Source organism: Centruroides vittatus, unplaced genomic scaffold (genome assembly GCF_030686945.1).
Source record: "Centruroides vittatus isolate TY-2023 unplaced genomic scaffold, ASM3068694v2 contig_1832, whole genome shotgun sequence".
Classification (NCBI taxonomy): domain Eukaryota; kingdom Metazoa; phylum Arthropoda; class Arachnida; order Scorpiones; family Buthidae; genus Centruroides; species Centruroides vittatus.
In genome coordinates this window covers 409484-423348 of record NW_027121128.1, presented here as the reverse complement: position 1 = coordinate 423348, position 13865 = coordinate 409484, and the positions used below count along the sequence as shown (strand labels likewise).

The window sequence follows — 13865 nt, the reverse complement described above, 5'->3', positions numbered from 1 at the left end:
CCTATTCAGCCTGGTAAAGTAGGCAATGAGCAAGAAAAAAACAGACATTGTCCACCCTCCTCTCTTTTTAGGCAACCTTAAATTTTCTAATTTCTTGGTAGGCAAAGTCTGAAATAAAACTCTTCACTTTGGACTATGCGTAAAACATGCCAGCAATCTTAACTTTGTCTACGCAATCTCAGGACTGCCCAATTCTTTGGATCTTAGTAGTAATATAAGAATTTTTTTAAAATTCATCCAGCTTTCAAAGCTTAATTAAATAGAAACATTTTAAAATATAAAATACAGTAGAGAGTCGAAAATCGGAATCAATTGGGGACTGGGGTTGTTCCAATTACCCATTATGTACAAAAAAAATACATTAACCTGTCCGATGTTCAAATTTTTCTCCATTGCGTGTCGCTTCGCGTTGAATTTTCGTCGATTTTAAGCCTAACGAAAATTTTTATAATAATAATCGAGGCTATTGTATCGTTAAAAATTATTTCTTTATTTTGTACAAACAAAATATATTGAAAAACATAAAAACATGACAATTATACTTTAGAAGTAAATCTAGTATCAAAAACGTTCGATTCAGCATGACACAGTCCGACTGAAAATCGTTCCGATTACCGGCCATTCCGATTACCGGCATTCCGATTAACGACTCTCTACTGTAGATGTATTTTCAGAAAAATTCACTGAAATGAAAAATTTGTAATAAAGAACTTCGTAACATGAAAATTCAAATGTATGGATTCTTCTGAGAAACTCCATAAATGTATTCTTAATATTGTATGTTATTAATTTCAAGGAGTCCATTTTTATTACAGATCAAACTTTTAAAGACAAATAATGTTTCATCTTCAGATCCAAGCCTAAATACACTTCAAATTTTGAACTGCCATTTCAAATAATGTTTGAATTACAAGTATATTTATTAACTTACATTATTTATTTTTCATTTTGTTTCAGTATTGGGAGCTGAGTTACATTAAATATTGATTGATATCGCAACACTTCTCGATTAAAACTTTGCAGAATTTCATACCGACATTTGAATAATGAATGAAATTGCATCCCAATAAATATATATTTTAGTCATATATAAATATAAAATTAGTTAGGGTTTGTATCTTCTAAATAAATATTGGTAAACTCACAAGTTAAGCAAAATCTTATTCCTTGTAAACAAGTGTAATACAAATCAGCAATATATAAAAGAACGTTATCAAACTGCTGCAGCAAGCTAGTCTTTGCTTATGCTGGGCAGTGTGTAGCTGTTCAATTGCCATTTGTGCCAATTAAGCACGTTTTTCTTCTATATTCTTTGATATTTTGAATAATTTAAACTTTTATTAATAATCAATTTTACTGTTATAATTATATAATTGGAATTGTAACATTTCAGTGATAGACTATTTATTGTTGTTGTTGTTGTAATAATACTATTCCAGAAGGACACTGACACAAATGGTGATTTTGTATCAATGTTTTTAGTCAATCTTAATTATTATTAAGAACCTTTAATATAAAGGTTCATTATTCAAATCTTCAATATTAAAAATATTCAAATATATATTGGAAATAAGACCACTTAATTGAAGAATATGTTGAGCCATTTACCATCAATGTTTGTGGAATTTCAGATATTAATAGTAGTGAGAATGATCTTGGAATAACAGAAATTCTCAAAACACTCTAACTTGCCTGTGCATAATTTTAAAAAGTCTTCAGAATTAAAACATTTTAATAAAGGGTAACCAATTTGATAAAATAAATGCATATTATGAATGAAAATTAAAAAATATATATATTCTTCTGAAATTTAATTCTTATTTATTACATTTGATGAAATGGAAAACAGCTGATTATGTCAATAAAAATATAATATAATAAATGCCAAAATATTTAAAATATTAACCAAACAAATAGGCCACAAATAGTGTGAAATTAATGTTAGAAATCTTAAAGTAACATTAAACACCTTTATTTGTTTATTGAAATTTATAATTCAAAACTTATTTTATTATTTTTATTTTAAAAAGTAATAAATTTACAAGCTACTAACAAGATGGAAATGCAACTACTGTTGCATCATGTGTTTTCCATTCATTAAAGCAACCAACCAATCACAGAATCACCTTGAATTTTTATTCTCTCACCAAATGTACTAGAAGTTTATTAAAGTGACAGGAACAGTTGCCATTCAACTATTGCAACTGCTTTTTAAAGAATAAGATGAAAAAGGAAAACTGACATTCCAACTCCTACACATTTAATAACATTAAGAAAATTCCATACTAAAGACAGACAAAATTAGTGGTGACTATAAAATATCAGTAGTACACTGGATCTGGAAGATAACATAATGTGTAGTAAGTACAGATCAATAACTGATAGCTAACTGAAACATAGTGGCTAATTGATAAGATGTAAAGATAGTTCTAGCTCAATCAAGAAATATCCTTTCTGATTGTTGAATTGTTGAAGATCTCATTACAACCAATACTTATAACATTCTCCATCAAAAGATGAAAGATAAAGATGAACATGGGCTTTAACAACACTCAACTAGGGGAGACTTAAAAAAAGAAATGTATTCGTTAAAACTGACTCATTAGTTTGTTACAACTTAACATAACATATGATAAAAATTTTTATTTATTAGTTTGCCATGTAAATTTAAATACTTGTAGAGAATTTACAAAGATTCTGAATTAAATCAGTTAGCAATTCTTTTTTATTTATAGTTCAAATACTGTTTAAAATGGCAATTCTTAATTTGAAATGAATTTAAGCTTCAGATCTGAAGATGAGACGTTGTCTCCAAAAATGTTTATTCTGTAATAAAAATAGGCTTCTTAAAAACAAATGGTGTACAATATTAAGAAGCCAAATGTATATATATGCAGGCAACCTCCCAACTTTCAGACTAAAGCATTCCTAAAAATGTATATAAAAGTCAAATAATGAGTTGCATGTTATAGAAAAAGTTGATCCATTCCTAGAGAGCTAAAAAGAAAATTATAAAAGTCGCTTATTAAGGTAGGAAGGTTTTACTTTTTATGTTGAATATGTTACAGTGCATAAATTTAATTTTAATACTTTGATTTTATGGAAACCAAACCTGCTGGGAAATGCCACTGCGTGATCAGCTTGAAATTTTTGTTTCTTGTCCAAAAATATACCCAGTGTTCACATTTGGCAAACAAAATATGATTTAGAGATATCAAACTATGAAGTATGAAAGTGCAAACTAAAAATTTTATTATTTGTTTCTGTTTAAATTTGAACCAAAATAAGAATCTCAAATCAGTGTGCAAATGGTTAACTTATGAAAATGGTGTATACAAATAATGATATATTTTTTTATGTTGTATTTTAAATTGCAGAAATATTGTTGAAACTACTTACAAGAATTATAATCTGTGCTATTGATAGTAAATTTTTTAAACTTAATCTAAATTTATCGATATGAACAAATCATCATTAATGATATTTCTCTGCATTTAAAATGTATGAAATATTTTAATGAAAACTACATTTCATAACAGTGCATATAAAAGGTGTGGGTCAAAAGTTCTTGGAAAAATTTCTTCTCTTCTATTGACAATACTGATGAGACATGTATAATATGGTTTATGGTATACAGCACCATATTTATTATCTGTTCAGTGTAAGTGACAAACTTCCATGATTTATTGCCAATTTCCCATGATTTTTTTGGTATAGGCATATTGAAGCCATAAGTTGTAATAAACAATTTAGTAATCTTTTGACTGAACAGAGTATTAATGTAAAGTTCCTTGTTAAACTTGGAAAGAAGAAGTCCAAGATTTGTGAAATGCTGCATTCTATTTATGGTGAAGTGTAGAGCAGACACAGCAGAAGAACCAGGACCTAAAAAAGTGCAAAAAGCCCAATCAAAAATCAAGGTAATATTATTGATTTTTTGACATTTGATGTGTCGTGCATCATGAATTTGCTCCTGATGGTCAGATGATATTTTGAAAAACTACATTGTTATACTGAAAAATTAAAAAAGAAAAAAAAAATTTATATAGATATTCCATGAACTTTTTACCCATACCTTGTATTTATGTAATTTTGTAATGACACTGATTCTTTGTTTAATCATCCATATGCAAGTAACATTTTTTCCATAAAATGAATTTGAAAATTAATTAATCATACTTACATCTGTTGACACTTTTGTATGAGTGGAGTTAGAAGATGAGAACGCATGGGAGTAGGCAATGGTGTAGATGCAGATCTGGCCAGGTAATGTCCTGCTTCTAGTACAATTTCATGTAATATAAAAGGACTGGCTACACTATTGACTGTACAAATACAAAATTCCTGCAGGTATGATGTACCTATTATAAAAATTTTTAAAGTTATTAACATAATATGTTAAATAAAATAAATCAGACTTAAAAATAATTTTAAACAAAAAGTATAGTTTTTAATTAAAAATTAATTTAAGAAATAATTAAAAACAGTGTTTAAACTCTAAGTAATAATAAAAAATGTATTATTTTTTCATGTAAATAATTCATATCATTGTCATTCAAAAGAAAATTTAAGCAATTGTCAATTATGTGAGAGCCGAATGTGGTGTAGGGCCCTTTTGTTTGATGTTTGTTTTTCTACAAAAAATTGAAAGAGAGAGAAAATGGAAAAATTTAGTCAAAGACAATTAAAACTGTTTCCCACGGACTTGTTTCCTTGTTTCCTGGAACCCATGAGTGAAATTTTAACTATTGGCCCGACGTACTAAAAATTCTAGAAGTCATGGGAAAAACCCAAGAGAAGCCCCCCTAATAAAAAGGAGGAGGTGATGACAAGCGAAGCAGTCATCATCAACATCATCTCAATTCCTAAGGTGTGTGGATTCTAACCCTTCATTGAAAGTCGTCGCCAGTTCCTCAATCCAGTCATCCAGTATCTCTCTGAGCTTCAATTGTTGGATACCTGTGGATTATACAGTTTTATCATTCCTTTATATCATCTAATTCATCCTTACAGATTACCTTCCTGAGATGCCTGTTGTGTACCTGAAGTAAAAATTGCCCTTGAGAAAGTTCTCCCGTTTGATCCATTTGGCTTGCATCGTGTCAAGATTCTTGACAAGGTATTTATCTCCACGCATATCTCATGTACTGTACTCTCTCTCTCGTGACCACTAGATAAATAGGCTAAATCTATATATATCTATCCTGATATGTCTATTATACTGTATTATGTACTCCTTTTCATTGAAATTAAATTGTTATTGGTTGTTAACCTGTTATCCGAGTGATTCACTTCCAGTATACTGTCTCTTACTTCATCTCCATCCCGAATCTGACCACATGTATACGCAGCCGCTTGCGTGACCAAATCAACCCGCTGTCTTGGCTTCTGGGGTGCAATGGTGTCAGTTCTGACAAGGTACCAAGGAAGTACTGACCCTCACAATTATTTTATTTTATATTTTGATAAAAAAATTTTCTATAATATTTCATATTTTATTTAAACTTATAACAAGCAAATTCTATAAATTGAAATGTCTAGTGAAAATAATATATATCTTTAAATAAATGAAATAGCTGAAGAATTTTTAATTACAAGAACAAAGATTACATATTAACCTCAATATATTATTTTTCCATTTGAATTTTATACAAAAAAAAAAAAATAACAACAACAAGAACCTTAACCAAGTAAATAACAGATTTGCCAAACTAAACTGAGGAATGGAAATTAGTGGTTTATAAAAATTTGATAATAAAGAAGTAAATATTTCAGAAAATTTAGCTTGACAGCTTTGATATGAGAATTAAAACTTTGCAAGTACTTTTCATTAAAGTTTTAAAATTGTTTTTAATGATTCTTTGTGTTTGTTTATTCATTTTATTTGACACAATATATCATCAACTATTAACTGAAGATTGAAACATCACATTAAATCCATTAATAACAGTATTAAGATATTCACAATTTTATTTTATTTAAAGAGTTTCATAAATTAGTCAAATAAAATTTTTGAAAATTTTCATAATAGTAGTTCTTTAAAAAATTTGTGTGTAATATTGTTTAAAATAAAATTCCAAAAACACAAAAAAAAATCCAGCAATGAGTTGCACAACTTTCCTGACAAAAAATTTAAACTGTGATGATACCATCTGTTATGATAATTTATTTAAAAGACTTTTTATAATAAAAAGAGTTTTATAAAAATTATTAAATGCTAATAATGAGTAAAATTGTTAATAAGTCTGACCCTACTGGAGATACACGTGCCATTTATCTCCCCATCCCCTCGTCCTTAAACCACCAAAATTTAATCCCTCTAATAAACAAACCTCCCAGCAAAATTTCAGAAATTTTCAACAAAAAGCACAGGAGTTATTAAGCTTCAAAGTGGGTGAACAAAATTGTGCCCCTTCCACACACACAGAAAAATCCTAAACTTTTTTTTTTGCATTTCTCGATGTTTCAAGGTTCCAAGTCCAAAAATGTCAAAATCTTGGAGGTCAATTTTTGAGCAATTGCCATACTTTCCTGGCTGTTATATATAACAGCCAGAAAAGTGAAAATAAGATTTATAAATATGTTAGTTTATGAATTATTATTAATAAAAACAAACATGTTAATATCAAAGTATTAAATTCCAATTCTCATTTAAAACATAACTGCAGGTTGACCATCCTAATCTGGCACTAATTTTGATTAACATAATTTCAAATTTCCATGTTGCTCCACCAAACCACCTCTACTGTTTGGGGGTGCTCAATGTTGCACAGATGTATGATAATCCGACAAGAACTTTCATTTAATGTTTGTTTTTTCTTTATTAACCAACTTGTATTGATTTATGGGGTTTTTTAAATATATGAGATTGTTAGCTATTGGGTTGAGTATATTCTAACCTAACCATAAGTAATCTGGCATCCTACAGGTCCCAATGATGCTGGATTAGTGATGGTCAATCTGTAATTATTGGAAACAGTCAATAATTTTACTTACCTAATTTTTTGGCTACATTCAAGAGCCATTTAACATCCTCTCCATAAGGTGGGTTTCTAGCATATTTTGCTTGTGGTCTATCATCGTGCACTCTGCGGGCAAGTGTTTCCATAGCTAGCATGCCCACTCGATAAGCAGCAAGTAAATAACCCATCTGCTGCTGATTGAGTTGTGAAATGGGATTTTGTATCTATAAAATAAAATATGCATTATTTTCTATTACAGAGTAGACTAAATTAGTAAACCATAAAACAAGTTAAATTAATATTATGTAAAAACAATGCAAATAGCATTTAATAGAATAACAAACTTTTCAGTTATAGGTTTATTATCTTATATTTTTAAATATTGTTGTAATTAATGCATTTTTATTTAATCTATTACCATTTTAAATGCATTTCAAAGTGAACCTAACATGTATTTAAAGCAAACAATGTGTATATATATATATATTGGTTGAACTGATTTGTATAAACATTCGCATATATATTCAGTATAATCCTGAAAAGGATATAGGCTACTTTTAAATTCATATTTATCTGTCTATCTATCACATGAGAATGGCTGAATCCTTTTCAGGCTATAGAATGTATTTAGAGTAAATTTTGATGTAAAATTGTTTTTAATTGGTTTTATTATGAGTACTGTACATATTCCTTTTCCATATACAGTGGAACCTCGCTTAACAAGCATAATTTGTTCCAGAACCTTACTTGCAATTTGAAACACTTGTTAAGAGAAACAACTTTCCACATAGAAATTAATGTAAAATACGATAATGTGTTCCATGCCGAAAAAAATACTCAAATACCGTATTTACTTGCGTATAAGACGAGGTTATTATTCATTTTTCACTGCTTCAAAAACCTAGGTTGTCCTGTATGCATGAGTGAAGGATCCTTTGCATTTTTGCAATAATTTTTGTTAACCATGTATAGTAACCATGCTGTCATTATAGCAGTGCGCTATCGTGGTCAAGGTGAATGTTGCTTTTAAAGAGATGATCCAAAACTAGCTAGCCACTTAGCAATGATTATAAATGTAGTTATTTCATATTTGTTAAATTGGTATTTTTAATAAATATTTGACATTCTGAATCATTAAAAATAAACTTTTTCCTGTCATGGCAATTATAATCTTTTTGGTTTTGCTACATGGGTATCAGGTGCATGGAAAAACAATCTTCAAAGCTGATAGCAGTCATTCAGAAAATACTGCATTTTAAATTCACTCGACGAATCAGAGGATGATGCTTTGTGGAGTAAGAGTGAAAAAGAGGAGAACTGTAACAAAGCTTTGGAGGGCGAGTCCAAGTAGACAAAATGTGATAGTGTCAAGAAAACATGGTGATTTGCCCTAATATGTGCATTTGATGATAATTTATTTGTGATTAAACAAAATAAAATTAGAATTGTATTAATAAATCTAATTTTCTTTATTTTGATCTTTAAAGTCACATCTCATCTTATATGTGAGATCTTCTTTTACGCAAGTAAATACGGTATTTTACGTATAACGTTTATTCAAAGAAAATTATACAATATACATTGTTAAGGAGCGTGAATCATCATCATCTTTTCTTCTAATCACAGATTAAATCACAGATAATAGCATGATGAAACATGTGCACAATCCAGGACTTCCTCTCTCTTCGTCACTTGTTATGCAAGGTGCTCGTTAAGTGAGATTTCCCCACTGTATACATTTTAATATGAGTATATTGCCTTTACTTAATATATCATTTTTCCAATTGAAGCCAGATATCTCAGCTAGTTACATGATAATTTTATCAAAATTTGGCTAAAGTACTGAAACTAGAATTTTTAGAAATAATTTTATGTAAAAACTGCATAAAAATTATTAATTCATTTATTTTTTGTGTAGAAACTGAATAAATTTTATTATTTCTTTATCATTTCCATTTAAAAATGAAGACAATGATCAAATCAATGGCAAGCGGTTTAAAGAAATAAGCAGATGCTAATCTTATTGAAAATACATACAAAAACAGGAAAAAAGAACATTTTCAAAAGTTGCAGAACATTCAGCAAATTCTTTAAAAAAGTATAATTTAGTAGCAAGATATTTAATGTATCTATTATGAAAACATAATAGCCAATTTTCAGATAATTGTTTTAAAGGTAAATCTTTCTATTGTTGAAATTTTAAAATTTCAGCAACAATTTTAAAATATTTGTTTATGGAAGTCAACAGCCAGAAAACCTTTTGATTTTAATCTTAAAGTGAAGTTTATACCTTGCTGAAACAACTGAAAATCACCTATGTTTTGTTTCCTTACAGCAATTTATATTTTTAGTCTCTAGTAGTTGGCTGACACTTTGTAAAAATTCTTTTTCCGAGATTTCTTATGAAAGTTATGTCATGCTCATCATAAAATTATATATATAGTTTCCAAGTGTCAATCGCTGTTTAATGCCACATCAATGATAGTTGTATGGTGCCACTTCTATCTGCAGTTGTTATTAAAAAATGGTAGTTTTAACTGTTTCTGCTAAATATTTGTATTGTATTGTAACTATTATTTATTATCATCATTAATTAAATTTGCTTATTTTTTATACTTTATGATCTTTTCAATTTTTTGATATCATGTTCTGTAATGTTAACCATATGGTGGCATTTTGTAGTGGCTTAGAAAGTAAAGCAGAAATGTCAACTATTTTCAACCAAGAAAATTATTAACATTCCTGCCCTATACAAATTTCTATTTGCAAACATTATTTCAACTTAAATTTTATTTCAGTTGGTGGAAAGCTATACTTGCTTACTTAATATAAGCCTAAATAGGCCTAGGCCTTACTTTCTTGGTTGCATTATGCATGATGAAATGTCTAAGAAATGGAAATGAATGGCTGGATGGCCAAAAGATTAAGACAGCATTTTCCAACCTTTTCCTATTTGTGGCAACCTCAACTTGATAATTTTTTTTTGTCTACATCTTTATCAATATATAGTTCTTGTTGTTTTAGTACTTTTAGTAATACATGTAAGAAATGTTATTGCACTCACACTGCTCAGCAATATATTTTGCATTGCCAAGGTCCACTAACAGATGAATGAATAACAGCACTGGACACCAGTAACTGGTCATGGGTTTTCATTTCACCAATAAGTTGGCCATGTGGAGTTTTCTCGGGTTTCTTCAAATGTCTAACAACTAATACAGGCCAGTTTCCCCCATAAAAGTTCTCCCAGGAGACATCCTTTCCCTTAGCAGATCATCCATGTGTTGTATCGCTTTTTTTCATCAATACATTTTGTGGTACACTTCTAAGTGTGTGCACCTTGGTTAAAAGCTGCTGGATTAAGCTGTCAGACTACAGTTCTGGAAAATCTGGAAGTAAATCCAGATGAATCAAAAAACTCCAGGCCTTTTTTAGGGGATTCTGTTCCTAATACATAATCAAGTATAAAATAAAATAGAAAAAAATTTTATGTCACATCAAATGGAACTCTGAACTGCAAAAATATAAATGTAAATAATTGGACTCTACTGACTGTGTTGAAACAATACATGTAATCAGAGAAGATGAGAAAGCAAATTAACTGTCCACAATAACAGCTTACAGGTAGTATGGGAGAAGGGGATCTTTGAGAAATCTGAGTCAAGCGCAGAGACAGGAAAGAGTGTCATGTCTGAACATTCAGATAAGCAATGAGCAGCAACGATAGTGTGTCATCTCTATCATTGATGCTCTCCATGAACTAACCCAGAGAGTTAAGTGACTAATCAAGATAAATTTAATGATTAGAACAAGTCCTATCATCATCTGCTGAATCATCTAACAGAATGAGTGCTTATTTATTGTGAGATCGTCACAATGCTGGACTGCAATTTTTAATCATATTTTTAATTAATTTAATTTAAATATATGTTCTCCACTTCAAATTAGTAGTATTTTGCCCCTGTACATCATACTTTCCCTTTAACTATAGAGTCGTGCTGATCATCTATTAACTGCTTTTGGAGATGCACTCACATGTTATGCACCAAGAAAGACACAATGTAAAATATATATAACTGCTCATGTAAAAAAACTTGTTTTAAAGGAGAAATTCAAAGACTAGTCACATGTTTCCTCCTTTCTCTAACAGTCATACACTTTCCCACAAAAAAAGGTTAAAATCCCCATGTGTGTTTCAAGTTTGTCAGTTCTCCTGATGAAAAAACTGATCAGGGTCAGACGTCCTACTATTAACCCAAGTAACAATTGTTTATCTAATCACAATATGGTGAAAGGCTCCACAAACTCATTTGTTTTAGTAGTAAATTTAGTATGCGATTTACTTTATCTTTCCATATTCTTTTGTGTTTTGTTTTACCATGGAGGGTACATCTTATAAATCCTTTCACTGCAGAATGAAAAATTTTGCACAACATACAATTCTGTGATAGAGAAGCTTCTTCTTCTTCTTCTTTAATGCTGCCGAATGGCGTTTGTGACTTCATATTGATATAGTTCTCTGTCTTGCACTGTGTGTAGAATTTGTTCTGTTGTCATGTGAAGCCAGGTGTTGATGTTGTCTAGCCAGGCCATTTTCGGTCTGCCTGGACATTTCTTGCCTTCAATCCTGCCCTCCAGGATGAGTGGCAGTAGATGATATGTTTGGTGGTTCCTAGTGATGTGGCCTAGGTATTTGCATTTCCCGCTGATGATGGTTCTGATCAGGTCCCGGTCCGTGTGCATGTTCTGCAGGACCTGTGCATTGGTTATTTTGGCTGTCCACGGGATTTTCAGCATTCTTCGGTACAGTCACATTTCGAAGGCCTGTAGCTTTTTTGTAGTGGCTGATGTTAGAGTCCATGTTTCTACACCATAGAGCAGGATTGGCCAGATGTAGCATTTCAATGTGCGTAATTTGAGCATGATGTTCAAGCTTCTGTTGGTAAGGAGTGTTTTCCATTTGGTGAATGCATGCCTGGCTTGTTCGATTCTGCTCTTGATTTCGGCCTCGTGGTTCAGCTGGTCATCAACGAGTACTCCGAGATACTTGAAGCGGTGTACTTGCTCCAACTTTTCATTTTTTAATTTGATCGCGATTTCGCTTGGAGTCCTGCTGACCTTCATCACCTTTGTTTTCTTTTTGTTGATTCTAGCCCCCATGCTTAGCTTTCTGTGTCCACTTCATTCAAGATGGTCTGTAAATCTTGTTTGGAATCCGCTATTAGTGCTGTGTCGTCGGCATATCTTAAGTTATTGGTGTATTGTCCGTTAACTTTTATGCCGATGTTCTTGTCGGCCAGTGTTTGGTCAAAAATTATTTCCGAATAGATGTTGAAAAGAATGGGAGATAATGGGCAGCCTTGCTGGACGCTTTTTTGTATTGGTATCGGGTCTGTCAGGTCGTTGTCATAGCGGAGTTGGGCTGTTTGATTCCAGTAGAGAGTTACGATAAAGTTGATATCGTTGTTTTCGAGCCCAAGTTTTCTCAGTTGGTCAATTAAGAGGTCGTGGTCTACTGAGTCGAAGGCTTTCTCATAGTCAATAAAACATATGTATACTTCTTTTTGATGTTCATAGCACCTCTGTAGCAATATTTGTAAGCAGAAAATTGCCTCTCTGGTGCCTAGTCCCCTGCAGAAGCCAAATGGTGTTTCTTAGTGCGTTTTCGCATTTGCATCGTATTCTTTGTTGAATCACAGAGAAGCTAAAAGTGATAATTTTATCCTGTTGCTCATTCTACAAAGCATGAAAATCAGATTGCTGGAGCATCATTGTCAACAATAAAAAAAGATTTGCTGAAAAGCAGACAGCAGATGAGCAAAATTTTACTTCACCAATAAAGCACTCAAAGAGGAACATTCTGGAAACAATGGTATTAGATAGCATTGATTGTGATATGATTAGAGAAATACCCATGGTTTCTATGACAAAGAAAAGAAAGCCCAGTCAATTTCTAAATTACTACCAGTCTTAAAACAAAAGATCAATTTTCCTTGGAAGAGATGCACCATTTAAAAAGTATTTTTCTTCTTCCAAAAACAGTCCTTCTACATAAATATTCCCTTCCATATTTGAAAAAGCCCAAACTCTATTTTACAAATAAACCAGATTTAGTTTGTGCATGCCTACTTGTGTTGAGGGCCACAGCAAAACTGGCAAAACAATAACCGTATACATTATTATACAATGTTTACACACATACACACACACATTTATATACATTTAATCTTATTATATCAATATAATAATATTAAATGTATATAAATTATATATTTAATATTTAATCAAAAGATAAAATTAGCATAAACAAACTAAAAGTCATACCTGTTGTTGTTGAGATGGTATTGCTGGAGTTGGTGGCGATTGTGTAGCCATAACAGCATGACCACCCAGAGGTAAAACAGATTGAGCTCTTGATACCGGAACTCCAACTACTTGGTTGGTATATAATCCAGGTGTAGAATGACGAAGATGAGTTGTACTTGTAGCACTTGGAGTATAATAAGATAAATTAGTAAGAGCACCATATGGATATGCTGCTGGAGATGGAACGTAAGCTGCATGTAAAGGCATTGGTGAATGTGGAAATGGAGTTACACTTTGCATATAACCATATGGTGCTGTTGGATATGCTAATGTATAGGTGACAGGTGGACATGCTAATTGTGGTATAACTTGAACAGATGGAGCTGTGGTAATGACGCCTTCGACTTGGCCGACATGAAGATTGTGAGTGGCTATTGTGCCGTGATCGGTTCTTGCAGATGAAACCACATCCGTCAAATTTTCTGATTCTATGGTATTTGATACAGTTTCTGATAATCCATCATTATGGCGATCTTCCAGACTTTCTTCATATAATTCATACCTGAAAATTACATAAAGAATGTGAATAAGTAAAGC

At 31.2% G+C, this 13865-nt stretch overlaps 1 protein-coding gene across 1 annotated transcript in view; it reads right to left on the bottom strand.

The window, feature by feature from the left end:
* Positions 1-13865, bottom strand: part of Dora (Dorado) — a 152809-nt gene that overhangs the window by 11146 nt on the left and 127798 nt on the right. The window contains exons 21-23 of the mRNA XM_067264242.1: positions 13287-13830; positions 6997-7186; positions 4184-4361 (exon numbers count right to left, since the gene is read on the bottom strand). Of these exons, the coding sequence (XP_067120343.1) occupies positions 4184-4361; positions 6997-7186; positions 13287-13830 (912 nt within the window). The remainder of the gene's footprint in view (positions 1-4183; positions 4362-6996; positions 7187-13286; positions 13831-13865) is intronic.